General features: G+C 43.3%; 1 protein-coding gene across 1 annotated transcript; it reads right to left on the reverse strand.

The window, feature by feature from the left end:
• On the reverse strand, nucleotides 3,360-12,062 carry NDUFA12 (NADH:ubiquinone oxidoreductase subunit A12). The gene is made up of 4 exons (XM_021388970.1): nucleotides 11,746-12,062; nucleotides 10,381-10,463; nucleotides 9,649-9,736; nucleotides 3,360-3,641 (listed from the first exon to the last, which is right to left on the reverse strand). The coding sequence occupies exons 1-4, from the start codon at nucleotides 12,045-12,047 to the stop codon at nucleotides 3,461-3,463; spliced, it is 654 nt and encodes a 217-aa protein (XP_021244645.1). The 5' UTR covers nucleotides 12,048-12,062; the 3' UTR covers nucleotides 3,360-3,460.

The following is a 19,619-nucleotide window of genomic DNA, read 5'->3' on the forward strand; positions in this document are numbered from 1 at the left end:
TTTATTTAAAAAAAAAAATCCTGTCGGTGATTACTTCATATATAAACTAGAAGAACCACCGCCTTTTTCTGAAAACCCTGCTTTGAGTCTGCCCTTTGTGTTCATCACATATGGCCAAGTAGCATTCCTGAGCATCTGCAAGATCTCTTTCACTCTGGGCAATGATGTTTTGTAGGTGCAAGCGACGTGAAACCACAGCAGAAGGAAATGGCCAGGCCCAGGGAGAGGCATGGTGCCAATGGATGCCATCGATGGAGCTCTCTTATAATGGTAACACTGTGCTGACCTGGCCTCTTGGATTACCAGGGCCATGGTGAACTCTGCTGGCACTCACCTCTATGGATGGGACAGGGCTGGTGTACTGCCATACCGCTCCAGTCAGCTCAGCGGGCCTTGGATATGGCATACAGGAGGCACACATGGCACTGCTGTAAGGGCTGCAATGCAGAGCAGTGTGGCACACCCCAATATGACCAGGGGTTCAGGGGTTTGGACATGGGGAGATGATTTCCATCTGGTCTCCTGAAGCCCCTTTTCAGCCATTCTTCTCCTGGCTGGAGACAGGGCACAGGGTGCAGCCCAGGCAGCCATGGGGGAGGAAGCAGTGTTCTGTTGCGGGAAGGACTTGCCAGGACCATGGGGATGTGCAAAGGTACTCCCAAAGACACAACTTTAAAACAAAAGCAGACTTGAGCACTGTGCTGCTCCTGGAGGAGGTAGCTGTCTTCTGATGGAACATGGTTCACTTGTCAAATAGTTACCCCTTTTAAAGTCACATTTAGGAGAATATTCCTGTCACTGCTTCAATTGCACTTGGTTGAAGACACCATCTGCTGCAGCACTTAGCTGGCTTGGCATTTAAAATGTCATTTAGATCGGAAAGCAACTGAGCATCCTCCATCTACTGAGGCAGATGTCATCAGCAAAGGTGAACTTCCATAAGTGAAGGACGTTGCTGATACACTGAGATAAATTGCAAGAGTGTTTGCAGAGAGCCCTGTGAAAGACTGCAGATGTTCCTTCATATGCTCACTTTATTTCCTGTACACACCTTCCGCAACTTGTCTTGAGGAAGCAGTGTTACAGGTGCTATCAGTGTAATTCTGCTTCTTAAGTCCAGCACACACGGTCCCTGCAGCTTAGAGCAGGATGAGCAAGTTTTGGTGCTCTCCAGAGATGGGACTAATGGTATTTTCCAGCTGTTGAAGCTTAGACTCACTTCAGCTCCATGGGGCAGGAGGAAGAGCCATTTTCCTGCCTTCCTGTGGGGCACTGCTGCGCAAAAAGCCATATACAACTCTGTGCCGAAACGTGTTCAAGCTGCAGTCCAAAAAACCAGTGCAGCAAAGAAGGAAGATGCATGAAATTTGGTAAAAACACGTTAAAAAAGATGATGCTAGTAAGAGTTTATTGCTCTACCCCGGTTTGTGCCTGTAGGGCAAGCACGGATACACATAGGCAGTGAAGCTCTTCAACAGCTCAAGGAAATCTCAGGTTCTTAAGGTCAGTGCATCTGCCAAGATGAGAAGGTTGGACAAACCCCTCCCACACCTGCTGCTCACTACTACGCAATTTGCCTTTCAGTTGTGCTCTGTGCTTTTGTTACCTTAACGCAGATTAAACATTATCCTTTTAAATTAGGTTAGGAGAGCTCAGTAAGTGCTACTTCCTACTAATAGAAATGCTGGGACTGTTTCACAGCACTGAAGTGAAGAAAGGCTGTGTGGAGGGTGCAGGTGCGCTGGCACTGTCAGAGGGCCACAGGGCTCTCTGTGAGGAGAGGCCCCGCCAGGGCACAGCTGGGCCCCACGGACAAAACAGGGGCAACTCGGTGGTGACACACGCAAGAAAGAACAAAGTCAGGACAGGAAAAATGGTGCGAACACCAAGGTCAGTGAAAGAGGTGCTCCTGGTGCTGAAGGAGATTCCTCCGCAGTCTGAGGGAAGTCCATGGAGCAGAGCAGGCTTATGCCGAAGGACTGCAGCCTGTAGAGGAGACACACACTGGAGCAGGGGGAATGTGTGAGGAGAAAGGAGCATCAGAGACTTCTTTTTGCTACTTCATCACCACCGACATGAAAAACTGAGTAACAATCAGAGGGCTGTCTCAGAATCATAGAATGGCTTGGGTTGGAGGGGACCCCAAGGATCAAGTTCCAAGCCCCCTGCCACAGCAGGGCCACCAACCTCCAGATATGGTACAAGACCAGGTTGCCCAGGGCCCCATCCAGCCTGGTCTTTAACACCTCCAGGGATGGGCATCCACAACTTCCCTAGGCAGCCTGTTCCACTGCTCGGTCACTCTGACAATAAAGGTTTTTTTTTACGTTAGAATGGAGCTTCCTGTGTTCCAGTTTCTGCCTGTTGCCCCTTGTTCTATTGTTGCTTGCCACCAAAATGAGTCCACCCTCATCGACTTGACTCCTGCACTTCAGATACAGACAGTTACGAGATCCCCTCTCAGCCTTCTCTTCTCCGCACTGAAGAGTCAAGATACATTCCCCCAAGCAGAAACCTGCTTCCACTGCCTGTCTCTTAGGTCCCCTCAAATGTCTGCAGACCTTTAGAGTCACAACACAACAGGATAAATATCCTATCCCAAACCTTGTGAGAAATCTTCTAATCTTCCTATGACACAGGAACAACAAAAAAGATTTTTGTGACTGGGGTCTGATCTTCGCACTGGTCTGATTCAATCAGATTTTTGCTGGTCAGTCACAGGTAATCATATGGCAACATATCAAACAACCCTACAAGTCTACCTGACAGCCAATTTTAAGCAAGTTCTCTACTTCTTAGTCTAAAACCAGTGTACTGGAGGGCCTGTGCAGATGCACAGCAGCACAGAACAGCTTGGTACTTGCTTACAGCCAAGTTCTCATTTGACTACCGTAGCCTTACACGGTAAGATACACAGTATAAAACTTCTAATACAGCAGCAATATTATAGTACATAATCATGCACAAAAAAAAAAAAAAAAAAAAAAACTATAATCCTTGATATAGGCCTTATTATTCTATCTTGTCTTGCAAAAATTTAAGGACATTGCTTCCTAAAACACTACAGAAATGGTATATTATTTGACATGGAGAGAACGTAAGAGGGTAAGGTTAATGGCTAGAATTGTGTACTTCAAATTCATATTTGTATTCTTTTGAATGGTACAACAACAAGAAGTGACTGCCACAGGAATGATTATCGTGCTAAAAAAAGTGAGAGCTGCTTATGTAAAGACGAGAGCCACCAATACAATGGCAAAAAGCCGAGCATCTAGCAGATGACTTGTGCATTCTGTCCTCTACCTCTTCTCAGTGTTTCCTCACTTGGTTTCCCCCCCAGCTCAATAAACAAAACTACAGCAGTTAGAGGAAGCTTTTATTTTAAATAATCTAGCGAAAGTACAATTTACATTGAAAGCCAAAGTGGAAGGCAAATCACTTTTTTTTGTTGTTTTGGCTCTTATTTGCTAGGTGTTGTAGGTGGGATCCACTCGTGTATCTTCTTGCGCGTGGTAGAGTAAGGGACGTACTGCTCAGGAGTACCACTCAGGTTGAACTTATGGTTCTCCCAGATAAATTTACGAGCAACTGGAGGATGAGTAGTTGGAGGGTCATCCGTCATTGAGTGAAGCCAGCGATGCCTTCAGAGAAAAAAAGACGCATTGTTAAGGCATATTAAGGAGCATTACATGATCTATAATGAGCAAGAAGTCAGGCAGTAAAAATGGCACAAAAAAAAAGTTGTGGGTTTTTGTGTTTTTTTTTTTTGTTTTTTGTTTTTTTTAATCACCAGAAAACTGCTGCACAATGATATTTCAATAGCCACCTCCAAAGCCTTAATGAAGCTGCCACTTGGGATATGGAATAATGATTTAAGTTAACCTAAAACAATCACGTAAATGTTTACTGGTTCCACAATAAAGTGATTAATATGAGTCAGTAATGGGGTAATTAACTAGTGATTATAGTCATTACCCTTTACCTATGAACCAATTGTCAACCCTACCCAGTGCAAATAACATTAATGATCAAGGAAAGCATTTTCCGTAATAATTTATAAAAACACTTCAGCAGGAATAAACCGAATTGATTTTATCCCATTTCTATGTCAGTGCCCAAAGCAACTTTCAAAACTGAATCATTTTTGTTATAAGCCAGTTAACTGTGCATGCAGAATGAAGTACATGTAATGAGACAGAAGTGAGGCTTTTTGCAAGCCTATCGATATTTTTACTGAGATGGGATTAAAAGAAGCTTCTGCTAATCAGCTTTTGTCAAAGACTTCACCTAAAAATATTAAGTTCTCTGTTATTAGTTGTTATTAGAAAGCCTGAAAATTACATCCTCATCCTTTAGCAACAACTCCTGCAGACGGCACTGATGCAGCAATACAAAATCACAATGAAAGTAGTATGAAATAGATGCATGTGTTTGACTGATGAGTATACTCTAAAGAGTTCTACAGAAGGTTGGATATTTCTTCAGTTGAGTAGCTTCTAGGCATTTATTTAAAAAGAAAAAGAAATAAAAAAAATTTGATATGACTTTATTAAAAAAAAAAAAATCACTTAAATATATAGAATCACAGAATGGCTTAGGTTGGAAAGGATCTTAAAAGATCAGTGAGCTCCAAATACCCACCATAGGCAGGGCTGCCACCCATCCGATCAGGCTGCCCAGGGCTCCATCCCACCTGGCCTTGAATGCCTCCAGCAATGGGGCATCCACAACCTCTCTAAGCAGCCTGTTCCAGTGCCTCGCCACCCTATGAGTAAAAAGTTCTTCCTAACATCTAACCTAAATCTCCCCTCTTTCAGTTTAAAGCCATTCCCCCTCGTCCTATCACTATCAGACTATATAAAAAATTCAGAAGATTTCTGTCTGGAAGAAGGAGATCCCATAGCACCTTCCTTCAAAAAAAGGTGGGTTTGGAGAGGTGGGCTCATACACTCATACTCAGTAAGCCAGCATCCCATTGCTAGTACAAATGCAATGCACTTGTCACCATACCCCACCATCCTCCCATGTCTCCTCAACAACTAGAAAGCCATATACATACAGAGGGAAAAAAAGTGTTTTCTTGGCTAGAAATGCAGTTACAAAAGCCCTGACAGAAAGGCTGGAGCAGATGGAGCACAAGAAATGCATTAAAGCTCAGTTAAAATTGACTACATTTCAAGCTTACACGATGCCTTCATCTCCTTCTTCACAAGTGTATATACACTCACTTCCTGACATGTGAAATTAATTATAATATTGAGTTTATTTACTCATTTAACACAGAAAACAGGATAGTTTATTCTCCATTTTAAACTTTATAGCTTTGCAGTCTTTCTAAGACTAAATCTATGAAGCCTTCCAAAACACAGTGTTTTGGAGTAATGCTCTATTTGCTTTTAGGACTTTCTGACACATCAATAAAAAGTTGAGCCCAAGTTTAAATGGATCAGAAAAAAAAGCCCCATTAAGTCACACTTTCTCACCGAAAGTAGAAATAAAATTGCTAGCTGCAGGTGCTGAAATAATTATCTCCAGAGGATATTTCCAACACTCGTGGTCCCTTCCCCACTTAAAACATACAAAAACTGAAAACTTTGTTTTGGAAAGACTTTCCCATTGACAACATCCCTCAAAGAGTCCTCTGAAGCCTTGGTGTCTCAGACTCTAATCCCAGATGCTCAAGAAAAGCTCTTCATGTACTAGGCTGAACAGCAGAAATAAAGAGATTTGACATCTTGCAGATGGCCAGATTTCAGTACAAACTCTGCCCATAAATCCACGCATGGAAAAATAGGATTCAAAAGCAAGTAATGACTTAGAACCTGAAAAGGAGCAGACGGCTTATACAAAGCAAAGCAAATAAGGATAGCAGCAGCTCAGAAGAGGCTGAAGCGGTTTCCTGAGACACAGAGCAGCACTACCAATGCTGAGGCACGTAAAGCCTCCACACTTTTGCCTGGTTAAAGAGATGAGAGACACCTCAAAACACCTTCAAGTGCACTCAAGACCATGTAGGACGTTCTCCCCGTTCTTAGACAAATATTTAAAACAAAGAGATTTCAAACTGAAGCTACATGGGAATGGAGCCAATTAGATGATGTACAAGCTGTCAAAGAAGAACTGATGCAGCACAAACTCCAGAGCTACTAGCGTACGCGCATCTGCAAGGTTCAGTCACTGGCTACGTAAGTTCAGGCTACTTGCCAGCTTCCTAACATCCACTTATTTATCCCCAAACAAGCTAACCATGTTGCAACAAGACAAAAGTGAAGCAAAGGTGTGTGTGTTACCATCAGAGGGCATTTCAGTGCTGTCCCAAGTACTTTAAGTGAGCAAAAAACCAGGGATTTAACTTTGACTAGCGTAACCAGAAGGCTTTTTAAATCATTATTAAAGACAGCCTTCATTTATCCTTCCAGGTCCATGGACGGGAATAGGAGGAAAAAGGGACAAGAAACATCTCCCATGTGTACCCATGGGAGAGAACTGATTTTTCATGCAAGCTACTGCAAGATACTACTGTACAGCAATGTGACAGAATCCCATTTACCTAAAAACACTACACCAGCATTTAACCTAGTTATGAAACATAAGTTTATTGTAAAGCTACTAAACGGATGAAAATTTTACTCCTCCCCCCCTCCCCTTTCCTGATTAAGCTCTTACTCTCACAGGCAGACTTGAAAAACAGTGATTTTACAGAGGAGAAGCACGTTCCTTTCCATTTCAGGTATGCTGGCACTTGAAGTCTGAGATGCTATATTCTTCCCTCTTTCAGCTGCCAGATCAGCTAACAAAAATGGTGCCGATTATTAAAATTAACTTACATTTGAAATTTCATGTTATGAAGTTAGCACTCCAACAGCCCGCTATGCTGCACAGCATTACGAGGTTAGTACCAATCATTCCACAAGTGTCAAAGGGATTTTAAAAAATCGAACGTGTCTCCAACAAAGTAGATACTCTCGCCTTGATTCTGATGATAAGAAAACCATGAGTAATAAGGAGGTTAAATAAGATAATTTAAATCAGAACAAACCAGAAAGCTACATATTCCGCTATGGCAACTTCTTAAAACAGCTGCAGTCCCAATTCCCTGCATAGCACACATATGTCAAAACAGCTCTTGATTTCCTTCACGCTGTGATTTCAGTGCATCCACTGTCAAAAGACATTACACCAATTATTTCAGATACTGAAAAGGCTGAATATTTTGCTAAAATGGTGCTGCGCTACATTATTGCACGAGACATTGTTCCTTGCTGCTTTTCCCTTTTCTCCAATATCTGGCAGAAAGCTAAAGCTGGCAAAATTAATTCCTATTTTGTTGTTTGTTTTTTTTTTCCATACGGTTGCCTTCAGAATTTTCCAAGACGCCACGGTGTTTTTTCCCCAATTCATCATGCACGAAATGAGAGGTTCACCTGACTGCATCTCAACTGTCCACAATATTCCACAATCCTGAATGCACGCAGCTGACCACAGAGTCATCCTTTAAGACGCACAGTGTACTCAACAACCAGAAACATGGAGCTTGCTCAGCTTTCCTTCTGCTGAAGTTCAGGAAGGATTAACACTAAGAAATAAACATTATTTACTTGTTACACTCCGGACAAGATGAAACTGTTAGTGGAAGTAATTTCAGACTAATTAATCTCTAAAAAATCTGAGGGTTCAAAAAAGTCATTTTCTCATGTAGATGCACAAATCTAGTGTCCCACTCCCAGCAACTCCTGCAATGAATTAAGTTTCCAATCAGAATTCTACGCCGTGCTAAAAATCTGAGACAGTGTACTACCAGGCTGCAAAAAAAAAAATACTCATTTTTGAAATGTTTATTCTGAGTCAAAATATTTCAATTTTTAAAAACTTACTGGAAGAGTGTACAAGAGGTCACTGATTCAGATGCACTGCAAAGCTAGGATTCCTACATAAGAATACATATCCAATGTTGTCACGGGATCATAGAACCATTAATGCTGGAAAAGAGCACTAGGACCATCCAGTCCAACCACCGGCCCATGCCCACTGACCATGTCCTCAGTGCCACATTCACACGGTTCTGAACACCTCCACGGACAGTGACTGCACCACCTCCCTGGGCAGCCTGTGCCAGTGCAGCACTGCTCTTTCAGAGAATAAATGTTTCCTGATATAGAACTTGAACCTTCCCTGGCACAACTTGAGGCCACTCCCTCTCATCCCATCACAATTACCTGGGAGAAGAGGCCGACCCCCACATCACTACAACCTCCTTTCAAGTCACTGCAGAGAGCAATAATGTCTCCCTGAGCCTCCTCTTCTCCAGAGAGAACAATCCCAGTTCCCTCAGCAGCTCCCCGTAAGACTTGTGCTCCAATTAAAAAAACAAAACCTAACAAGACCAAAAAAACCCAAAACCCAGAAGAGTACTGCACAACTAAACTTACTGACAAAATATCTTTGAATGTGGGACGGTTTAACCTTTCATGTCTCATTGCACCGATCAGTGTTGATAATAATGACAAGCCTACTGTTTCTTCTAGGGCTTTTTTTCCACAATAACAGGAAAGCTTTTCACCTCACTGCTTTATGTGATGTAAACAAGCTGCTCTACCTAGAAACATGACTGATACTCAGAAATAAACTCTTTGTCAAAGAGTCACTGTAAGGACACAGCTAGCGACACATAAGCACGAGCAAAGAAGAAGGAAAACAGCGCCTCAAAATAAGGATAATCTTGAAAACAGGCACAGCCTTATAGTGAAAAGGGTAAAAACTGGAACCAAACTACAGTTACCAGCCCTGCACAGGCATGAACATGCCAGCCGTGGAGATTTCAGATATTAATGTCACTTCTAAAAACCAATGCCATAAAACTCTTACTGGAGATGAAAGAGAAAGCATTAACTGCATTAAACATAATTTGAAGACAGAGAGAGTTTGAAGCAAAACTGACTGCCTAGACAGCCTACCCACACATTGCTCAAATGTTCTAACAAGAGCCACGTCACTCTGTCTCCCATGCCCACATAATTTAAACCTATTCCATGCATCTATGCATATACACAACTTTTTACATTTCAGTTGCACCGTGTCTGAAAGCTCCACTGTTTCTGGTTTTTTTGTTTTTTTTTGCTGGAGTACACATAAGCCAAAAATTTGGGCCATGGTGCTTCCCAGTGTCCAAAGCATAACCTGCCCTTCCTGTGATCCAGTGGCTGTTCCAGCAGTCATTTCTGAATACTGAACATCCCCTTTCCAAGAAAGGAATGGTGCCTTCTTGCAGAGAGAAGCTACAAGAACAGGCACCTTGTGCCTGCACAGAGAGCTCCTGGACACAGTGGGTGAGCAGCACTGTAGGTTTTCTATCAGCTTTCTGCTCTCTCTCATTAACCAATGTACAGCTTAATAAAGGAAGAACTTCTTTATCTATGGGAACATTCTGTCACATGGTAGGTACCCTTCTTCTGCAACTTAAGCATCCAACAAAAACCCTTCTAAACTGAAATTAAAACTAACTAAAGTCTGAAGCCTTTTTGTCATGCTGCATCCAAGAAATCTTCTTACCAAAAACTGAGATATTATTTTTCATCTTCTGCTTTGTAATACAAGAACACATACATGCAATTACACAACTTATTCAAGTTACTAAGTTAAATGTCTTACCATTCGGGGGGCACCATGCTTCCATCAACTTCCCAAAATGTATTTTTGCCATTCATTTCAGTAGTATATACAACCCATCTGTGTCGACCTTGATTACATAAACAGAAACACTGTATAAACTTAAGAAAATAAATTATTTTCACACAAAGCAGAAAACTCAGGAAAACACAAAGAAAATTATTTTGCCTAAAAATATCTGCCATTATGTGCCGTCACTACAAGCTAAGTACAGCTATGACTAAGAAGCAGACCAGGCTTTTGGTTTTTTTTTTGAGTTTTCTGCATTTCTGCTGTCACTGCAGTCTTACCTTGCTGAACTGAGTGCTCTCAAAAAGCAGCAGATGATACTACCTATCGTATAAGTGACTGGAAATAGGAACTTGCAAGAGTTTAAGACAAAGTAACATTATTTTTTTTTTTGCTCCATGAGGAGAAACCTCTTCCAAGAGGACACCACCACCAGTAACCTAGGAATAAACTAAGCTAAGCTTCAGCCACATAAGACTACCAAGCAACATTCACCAGCAGCTCTGCTTTCCGCAGTTACTCCTGCAGGAGGCAGAGCTCATCCTAACCAGTGTCATGCTGACATGCCACTTCAGCTGTTACAGGTGCCCCCTCTCTAAGACTCACACAAGTAAAGAGCAAGGAAGGTGGGCAGGCAATAAATCCCAATTCAGCAGCAGTAGAGTTGGGCTGCCACTCAGGAGGTGTTCCCGTCAGCACACGTACCAAAGAAGTTTCTTCTGTCTTCATAGTACTTGTTTCCGTATTTGTCAACTCCTACCAGCGTACCAGTCTTCAAATCATTGACCCTGTGAATTCCCAGAACAACATCTTTAATTACCTTTGTCTCAGAGTGCACACCCATGCTTCCTTGGCTGGTGTTCAGCCATCACATAAAGAAGCACTTAGACCCCCCGGTTATTCAAACCTGAGCAACTAACTTCAGGAAAAGAAGGGACATTTCATCACTGCTTTCCCTTCCTTGTAAGGGTTGTTATGCCCTTGTCCTCGCGTTCATGCCCTGAGCACTGATACCAAATATTAAGGGGGCATGTACAGCTTCCAAAGGGCGTTTCCCAGCCAATTTCAGTGAGCCCCTACTACAGGAAATGTCTCTAGGCACACTAACCCATAATAATTTGACTTCTGCTGTACTGATGGAAAGGATCATCCTGTTCTGCTCTGCACCAATGCAGCCGCACCTCAAGCACTGTATGCGGGTACCACAGTACAAAACAGACATAAAGCTACTAGACAGCACCCAAAGGAGGACTACAGAGATGGTGAAGGTTCTGAGGGCAAGGGGTATGAGGAGCAGCCGAGGTCCCTGGATTTGCACAGCCCAGAGCAGAGGAGCTGAGGAGAGGCCTCATGGCGGCTGCAGCTCCTCACAGGGAGCGGAGGGGCAGCGCTGAGCTCTGCTCTCTGTGGCAGCGACAGGGCCCGAGGAACGGCATGGAGCTGTGTCAGGGGAGGGGCAGCTGGGGGTTAGGGACAGGTTCTGCACCAGAGGGCGGTGGGCACAGAACAGGCTGCCCAGGGCAGTGGGTACGGCTGCAAGCTGCTGGAGTTCAAAGAGCGTCTGGACAACATTGTCAGACGTAGGGTTTGATTTTGGGTGATGCTGTATCGAGCCAGGAGTTGGACTCGATGATCCCTGTGGGTCCCTTCCAGCTCGGGATATTACGGGATTCTATGATTCTGCCTCAGGTATGCCTCGGGCACACGGCGCCGCAGCCCGAAGCGCCGCACCGGGCAGGTGACAGCAGTGGGGACGCACTCGGCGCGAAGGACGCGCACAGGACGCAGCCAGAGGAGGCCGCCCGCTGCGTTCAACGACGCCGGGCCAGAGCCAGCGGCAGCCGGGCCGGCGCAGCGGGAGGGGCCGCAGGCACCGCGAGGTGCTGCAGATCGGGGGCCGGCGGGCACACGCGCTGCGGGGGACACGGCGGTGTACGGCTGGCCGGCCGGCAGGCAGGGCCCGCTGCTGCGGCCCGGAGCCGGAGCGGCCGCCAAGGTGACCCCGCGGGACGGGGCGGCGAGGCGAGGGCCGGGAGCCGCCCGCTCCGGGCGCGCCGCGCTCCCCGTTACCTCAGCAGCTGTAAGACGGCGCCGCGGACGCCGCCGTGGCCACCGAGGTGCTTGAACGCCCGCTTCACCACCTGCACGTACTCCGCCATCTTGGGACGGCGCCACAGCGGCTCCGGCCTCGGCACCGCCCCGCGCTGGGATTGGTGCGCCCGGGGCGGGGCGCTGTGTGGCTGCCCGCCATCTTCCCGGCGGGTCGCCGAGCTGAGTGGGGCGGGGTGTTGGTGCAGGGCAGGCTGCTGGACCCCGGTTGTGGGCGAGGATGTATTCCGAAAGCTCTGTCCTGCCTGGCCAGGATAGGGCATGGGGAGTCTGTAGCTGGGCCTTACTGCCCTCGGTGTGAAAAGTTTCCTCCTAACGTTGAAGTTTTCCATCTGCACCTTTTTAAATTTAAACACGAGTGATTTTGCACTGATTCAGTGCCCTGTTGTGTAACCACAGCATTTGTTCCATGCGATGTATCAGGCCTCAGCACACCAGCAGCACTTATCTGCATTTTCACAGTCAAAACTCTTACTAAATACATGAAATTATTAAAATATGCTTAGATAATTGTACGCATAGCAGGCAGAAAGACAGAGGACGTACCTTTACAGACAGAATTCACTTGTTCTGTAACTTAACAAACTATTATTTGCTATAAACTACTTAAGAAAAAAAAGTCTATGAAAAAAAATAGTTAAAATGAGGCCAGCCAACTTTTGAGGCACTAAACAGCTCCAACTCCCAAACCAGTTTCTATGGCTATTCATGAAACTGGAACCGTCTTCACTGACTAGGAATATAATTCTGTGAATGTTTTCTCTGCTGGCAGTGGTCTAACCAGGTTTGTTCATATTCTTTTCCCCAAGGGTTACAGTGAATAAGCTCTGGGTCACTTCATGGATCCGCATGGCACCATGTGTCCTTATAGTTAGAGACTGCTGTGGAGGACAGGGCTTTGTAACTCAAAAGCTGGGAGAAGGGATTAATGTTACAATGCAACTTTGATCCTGCAGAAGCTTTTATGGAACAGCATTCGTAGAAGCAGGAACTTCTTACAGCATCTTTAGATTACATTTTGATTTCTCCTCAAGCCAAGTAATTCCACCAAGAATTTCACTGCCATTAGTCCAGCTGCTCAAGTCCCCTTGCACCTGCTTACACTGCTTTTGTTAACATCTGGTCACCACTCATGAAAACCATCTCTTACTGCTCTGTTCAACATTACCCCAAACTCTGTGCAGATATCATGACTGAATAATGTGGAATGCAAACACAATCACAGTGCCTTCCTAAGAATTTACTGGGGCACCTTTGGGAGACAGCATTCGCTTTACTGTAAAACTCCTGGTCCCATAAATAATTCTTTATTCCCAGTTTCTAAGATTTGACGCTAAGTCTCTGTTAGATATGTTGTGCCCCGAAAGTTTTGTATGTTGAACCTCGCTGTCTTAAAAACTCTGGCTAACCAAATTTAATGCTGGCTTCTTCTTCTTTTTTTTTTTCCTGCAGTCCCAACAAGTTGCACAGTCCTAGTGACAGAATGCCATTCAACACAAGCCCTGAACACATCAGTTAGCTCCTCCTTTTCTAATACAGAATCCCAGTGTAGTACACAATAACACATTTTCTAAAGATAAATCCATTTCCTGAATGAGTCAATGATTGCACAGAAGAGTCTCATTGAATCCTACATGTTTTGTTCTTTTTTAAAGAGCTTTATTCAGTGATAAATTGTTGTTGAGAAACCTAAGTTCAAGTATTTCACAGAAAGTGTAAAAAAACAACCCACAAAGCAATTCAATATTTACATTTTACAATATATATTCTTTAATTGTTTGACTATTCCACTGCTATTCTTTCTATTCTTTGTATGCAAAGTCACATAAATTTATGCTGCAATGATTTCACAACTAAGGGACATACATTTGCATAATTAATTGGAATTCCTCTTGTAATTAAAATATTAAATCCAACACATGACAGTCCCAGCTATGTAGATTTTGAAAATCTGCCCTATCCATCTAAAATTTCTAAGTCTCAGAAGCAATGTCAAATTTACACCACCATTCTCCACATTTTGTTGGCCCAGTCTCTAACCATAGTTTCTGTCACTCTGGTCTGAACAGTTCAATCTCTAATGCTTTCTCTCTTGGATTTGTAGCCTGTCCATTATTTCTCAATCAAAAAAGGTTTTTCACTTGTTTTTTCACTTGTCTTCGACTGCTTTAAAAGAGATTGATTCACAGTCTCCAACCAAGGTGTAACGTTACGGAAGAACGGAGGTAATTTATAATTTTAAAAAACACCCACAAACATTCTAATGTGTATATACTTCTGTGACAATACTAAAACACTCAAAAACAATTTTATTCGCACTTTTAGAAAACTCATGCCACTTCTTGGGAACTGCTCGGGCCATCTTGCACAGCAACTGCCTTTACCTTTCATTTTGCAGTGGTGGAATTCCACTGGCTACAGTGTGAAAGAAAAACTCACTTTCCTGAGAGCTGTCATAAATCAAAGTACGTGGCCGTTCAGCTTGCTCTCTGGTAAGACCCAAAGGTGAAGTAGGATTGAGGTCTCCATATTGGAGCTTTTGTTATGCGTTCAGTATCAGCAGCCAGAAAAACCCCACATGTCCAGATGTGACCACTTTGAACAGAAGTCCGGTGCCTTGACTTAGGACACATTTGGTTCCTACTCTGGAGCCAAAATGCACAACCCTGAGTTCTGATAAAAGACACATGTAAAAGGAAGACTGAGGTGGCTGGAGAGAGCCACTTACAAGCGTGAGTTAATGTAACTGTGAACATGAACAAAGGAAGAACAGAGCTCAGGAGAGAAGGGCTCATATGATAAAGTAGAAATGTTATTTGGGGTTATTTCCTAGAGAAGTATGAGGAGGAAAGGCAGGACTGTTAAAGATGTAGGTTGAAGATGCTGCCGAGTAACCCCGTTGGAGAGTTTCTAGACTTTTGCTATTTACCAGAAGAGCACTCCTGCCTAGAGAGCTCTTCCTTTTTTCCTTCAGAGGTGACCAAAAGACTGTGGAGTATTACTGGTATGGGAAGGAGCAGGTAGTCGATTAGCAGTCTGACTGGAGAACAGGGCTCTGTGGAAGTGCAGAGAAGGGTAAGCTTTTAAAACAGAAGCAACAGAGAAACGGGAATATCTGCCAGTGGAGGGGGAAGAGAGTCCAACTGCTTATTCCCTGCTCTCATCAGCCATCAGCTCCCTGCATTACCCAAACTTTCTCTCTCATCCTACAAAACTTTTCTCTACGATGCATCATCTACTCCACGGTACTCCATTTACTTCACAACAAATACATTCCAGAATCTAAGCATGGAGAGAATAGTCGGTCATTTCTCACTTGTTCTGGCTATCTGCACATTCACACAAACACCACAATCACTTGTAACAGAAGACTAAAAAAAATGACATCTTTTCAGTTATCACTGAGAAATCAGTTCTGGAAAGGACCAAAACTTGTCATTGTTTCACAATTCATAACGAATTGAGTAAAATTCTCTAAAAATAACTATTGCTTTACTTGGCATGAAGATCTGTGATCAGAATTCATTATAGCAATGTCTGTATGTAGCGCTTTAAAAGAAAAAAAGTGCTGGTAAACTACATTTTATAATAAATCACTGATTTTCAAATAGTCAAATTCACAGGGCAGAAAGGAGCAGTAAGCACAAAACAAAGAGTTCATAGCAACAGGGTAGAGAACAGCAAGACACTGCAGTGGTCACAAGTCCCAGAGACTGAATCTATTGACAACACAAAGTAAAGTGAAATATCCACGGACTCTTTGGAATCATATACACTGCTTCAGGGCTACACCCTGTGTAGAACTCTATCGCATAGGTGATTACTATTGTTTCTGTAATAAAAAGTTACAATTTATTTTAAAAAATACAGCCAAAATAGGCTTTACAAATTCCGGTTTCAAGACATTTGCAATGAATTTTTATACCACAGCAGAACAGGTACAGGAACGTTCTAATGCCTGCACTGAAATGGGTGCTCTGGGAACAAAGAAACAGAGCAGCGACTTTCACTGATGCTGATGGCCACAGAGAGAGGTACCAACAGGTTATATTTATAACTGCAGGAGGTACTGCAGTGAAAGTGCTTTTGAAGAAAGTTTAAAATATAACGATTGCTTGTACCAGGAACTCTACCAGTATGAAACAAGCACCCTAAACCCATGTATGTATGCAAAACATACACTTCCAAACTAGTCTATTTGTTCTGCGTATCACTGCTCCCATCTAAGGGACAGGATTCCAAATGTATCATTTTTCCATTCATGTGAGAGATATACAGAAATGAATTTTTTTGAACATTTTAAAGCTATCAGAACAGAGCTTGTTTCATTGGCAGAGCAAGTTAGTAGTAGTAAATGCCGCAGTTTGGTTGTGTTCTGATGAGGTATGAAAAGTGTCAGAATGCTGAAGATTGGTAAGCTTAAAAAAATAAAAAATAAAGGAAAAAGAGAAGGTCACAAAAATAATGAGGTACTTTAACATCCTTGGTGAAAAGAGCCTCACTGCTCACATCCGTGTTGGCTGAACAAGTGTGACTAAACAGCATGAAGGGCAGCCCATTCCTGAGAAAGCCCAGTTGTGCCTTACTCCTCATCAAGAGCATGCACTTAAAGAACCCAAAATGATAAATCTTGGTAAGAAAAGTGAATAATGCTAATGGAACAACCTGTGCTGTGGGATCCACCTTCTTGGTCATCATGGAGAAAGGAGAGAATACTTGCCAGGTGGCATAGAACAGCCCACACCTTTAAACCAGTACTGAACTTATACTGAACGTTTATGAGGAAAAAATGTAAGAAACTTTGGGCAAAAGGTTACTTACCAGTAGGCAGCACTTTTTGCAGCGTGTTGCGTATCTGCACATTCACTCTATAGAAGTCCAAACACTGGAGGTATCCAAGTTTTTTTTTGGCGAAGCCCTTACAATACCTCAGGTGTACGTGCATCTATCTCCCCCTTTTGTTTCACTTGCCAGTCAGTACAGAGCTTACGTGTGGAAGCCATGCACGGGGAAGGGAGTGCATACGGCTATCGCACAGATGGACAGCAGAAGTGACTGGAATCTTTTTGAGGTAAGTACCTTTTCTTTTTGTGCATATCTATACACGTAGCCAGACAAGACGTAAATAAGTGTATGCCATTTCTTGGCAATTTGAAGATCTCTTGAACTAGGTTTCCATTTTGTAATAACACTGTACAGATACTGAACAAAGCCCCAAACGCAGCCTCAGAACTACTAGAGTATATCCTGATTACTGATGGTGACTAAACCACACTGCTCTCAAAAGAGGTAATAAGAGTCTGTAACTGAGCTTGGAGATGGGCATCCTGTTTGATTTCACACCAGACTGAGATAACTAGATTCTACGATATCTGCAAGTCTCCGTCATGTGAAAGAGCGTGACACATGTCTTTTGCTACCCAACACAAGATGGGTAGTCTCACATCTGGAAACATGGGAATTAGAAGAACATGGATGGGCTGAATTCTTGGTTTAAGTGACCTGGCAAAATTCCCAGATGAAGCCCAAGGGATTTGCGAGGAAAGTAACAGTAAGAGATGCGGGAAGGGGAAAAGTCAGCCACTGAGATTTGAATCTTCTGCTGCCATGCAGAGGTGACAGGCATCAGAAAAGAACATGACCACGGTTCTTGTACTTACGAGTTAATGCAGCTTACCAAAGCTGTCCTGATCCAGCAGACAGTGGTGACAGCAGTCCACACTTCCCTGAAGCACACCAACTTGTCTTCAGACTACAGCGTGAAGGGGGAACAAACAGAATTCCAGAGAAAAGAAGATTCTGTGGAGACATCTTCCAAAACATGGCTCTCAAAGATAGATATGCTGAGGGATTCAATCCCTAAAGATTTACCTCTCTACAAACAGTGGCATTTTCTCAGCTGTTTCTGCAGCTATACAATATTGTGCAGAGACCACACCTGAAGAATCTTCTTGTCAGCTGTAAACAAAGAACTGCTTATCATGCCTGAGGCACAGGTCCCATAGGTTAAAAAAAAAAAAATCTGCAAGGATGTGGGAGAGATTTGCACTCTCTACTGCATTTAGAAGGAAAATGGGTTATTTGAATTTGGAGAATATTGGGAGTCAAATTCTTCCCATATTTGGAATGCCTGGTAAACCACCTACACATTATTCAGGAGTAACCTCCTGTCAACTTGCCCTGTCAACATCTTTAAAAGGTTTAACACAGCTACATCTGTTCCTGTTAGCAACAGAGGCGGGCTAGGGATAGCATACGGCTGGAAGACCAGATCTCCTCAGAAATTCAGACCTTAATAGAACAATTCACTTCCCATCTGCAGTTTGGTCCCACAGATGGCAAGATGGCTGGGCCCATAACCACTGGGAAGATACAAGCACAGCATATGGGCAGCCATTCACATTTCTGTAACTGCTCTCCCGAGACTAAGTCCTCACACTTCATGAACTCCAGGGAACATGAATGCAGAGCCTAAATCCTTTGCCTTTAGACACATGGGCTGTGGGAAGGGCTCAGGCACCATGGAAAGCTCCAGCATTAAAGGCTCTTCTCCAGGAAGTCGCTACATGCCAAATTCAGAGCAGGGGAGAATGGTTCCATCCCATCAGAGGTCCTCAGCACCAAGCATTTCCATCTGTGGAACTATGTATAACCAATCATGTAGCACAGCCTCTGATTAGAGAGCTTGGGCAGAGGAAGATCCAAACAACTCTATAACAACTCTATTGGTGGAATTAAAAAGGACAAAATAATTCAGTATCAGTTTTCTGATTCTTCTTGGCTGACTGAGATCCTCAGGTGCTGAGGAAAAACACAGAAATCACCCAAGTCTCATCTACTTGTCCCCTCATTGTTAGGATGGCCTTGGAGTTGCTGGTACAGAGGGGCAAAGGCCTCCCTCAAAGCTGATCTTTTGGCTAAAGAATTGGGCGAGGCTCTTCCTCACACAGTGCTGGCAGAGAACTAAAAAGTTCAGGATAAACAGAACTAGGCCTCAATCCAAGATTTAGATAAACCTACAAGCAACTGTCAGCAGCAGACCATCACTTTTACTAGAATCTCTCTCTAATTTTAAGCAACAGATATTAAATGTGCTGGGAATATATAGTTTCCTGTTGCAAAAGGAAGCTAGGAGTGATCAGCCGGCAGTGTTATTCGACAAGGCACGCTCCTCAAGATAGGAAAGCATCTGAACCCACTCTTAGATGGAGCCATGAAGTATGATTCAGTCAACATACATGAAGTATCTAGACTCATTTCTAATACAGACAGGCAAAGCAGCAGAGACCATGCTCGTATAGGCAGAAGTACTGGATTCAGCAACAAAAACATGCAAAGTCCTATGCAAGAGAAATGATATGAACACATGCACAGAATTCTAAACACTATTTGTTACTTAGAGAGGTGGTGGAAAAAAAAAAAAAAGCTGAGGTGCATCTAGAATGGCTCCATCCCTTGTGGTGAGTTTGAAAGAGGAAAGGGTACTGTGAAAAACTTTTAACTTTTGAGAGCAGACAAAATAGGAGGCTGCTTTCTTTGAATACCTGCAATACACAGTTCTCAATTTTTCATAGTATAAAACAGCTGATATCTACCAACACACAATACTACAGCATGGTATACCTTTGCATCCACAGAACAGTAAATACTGACCCTTTGCAGCTTTACTTTTGATCAACTGCATCTACATGTAAGCAGAATATTTTTAAAATGTGAAATTCCTCTACCTTCCCTACTCTTGTTATCTTGTAACGATATCTGCTGCTTCATTCAACATGAAATGAACCTCTTTTCAAAAGAACAAAAAATAGAAGTTTGGTTATAGAGGTCTCACT

This window comes from Numida meleagris, chromosome 1 (genome assembly GCF_002078875.1).
Source record: "Numida meleagris isolate 19003 breed g44 Domestic line chromosome 1, NumMel1.0, whole genome shotgun sequence".
In the NCBI taxonomy this organism is placed as follows: Eukaryota; Metazoa; Chordata; class Aves; order Galliformes; family Numididae; genus Numida; species Numida meleagris.

Coding starts and splice junctions, on each gene's coding strand:
- NDUFA12 (XM_021388970.1), bottom strand. CDS start 12,047: ATGCCCTATCCTGGCCAGGCAGGACAGAGCTTTCGGAATACATCCTCG. Junction 10,464..11,745: donor GCCGTCTTACAGCTGCTGAG/GTAACGGGGAGC, acceptor GGGAATTCACAG/GGTCAATGATTTGAAGACTG. Junction 3,642..9,648: donor AGCATGGTGCCCCCCGAATG/GTAAGACATTTA, acceptor TTTTCTCTGAAG/GCATCGCTGGCTTCACTCAA.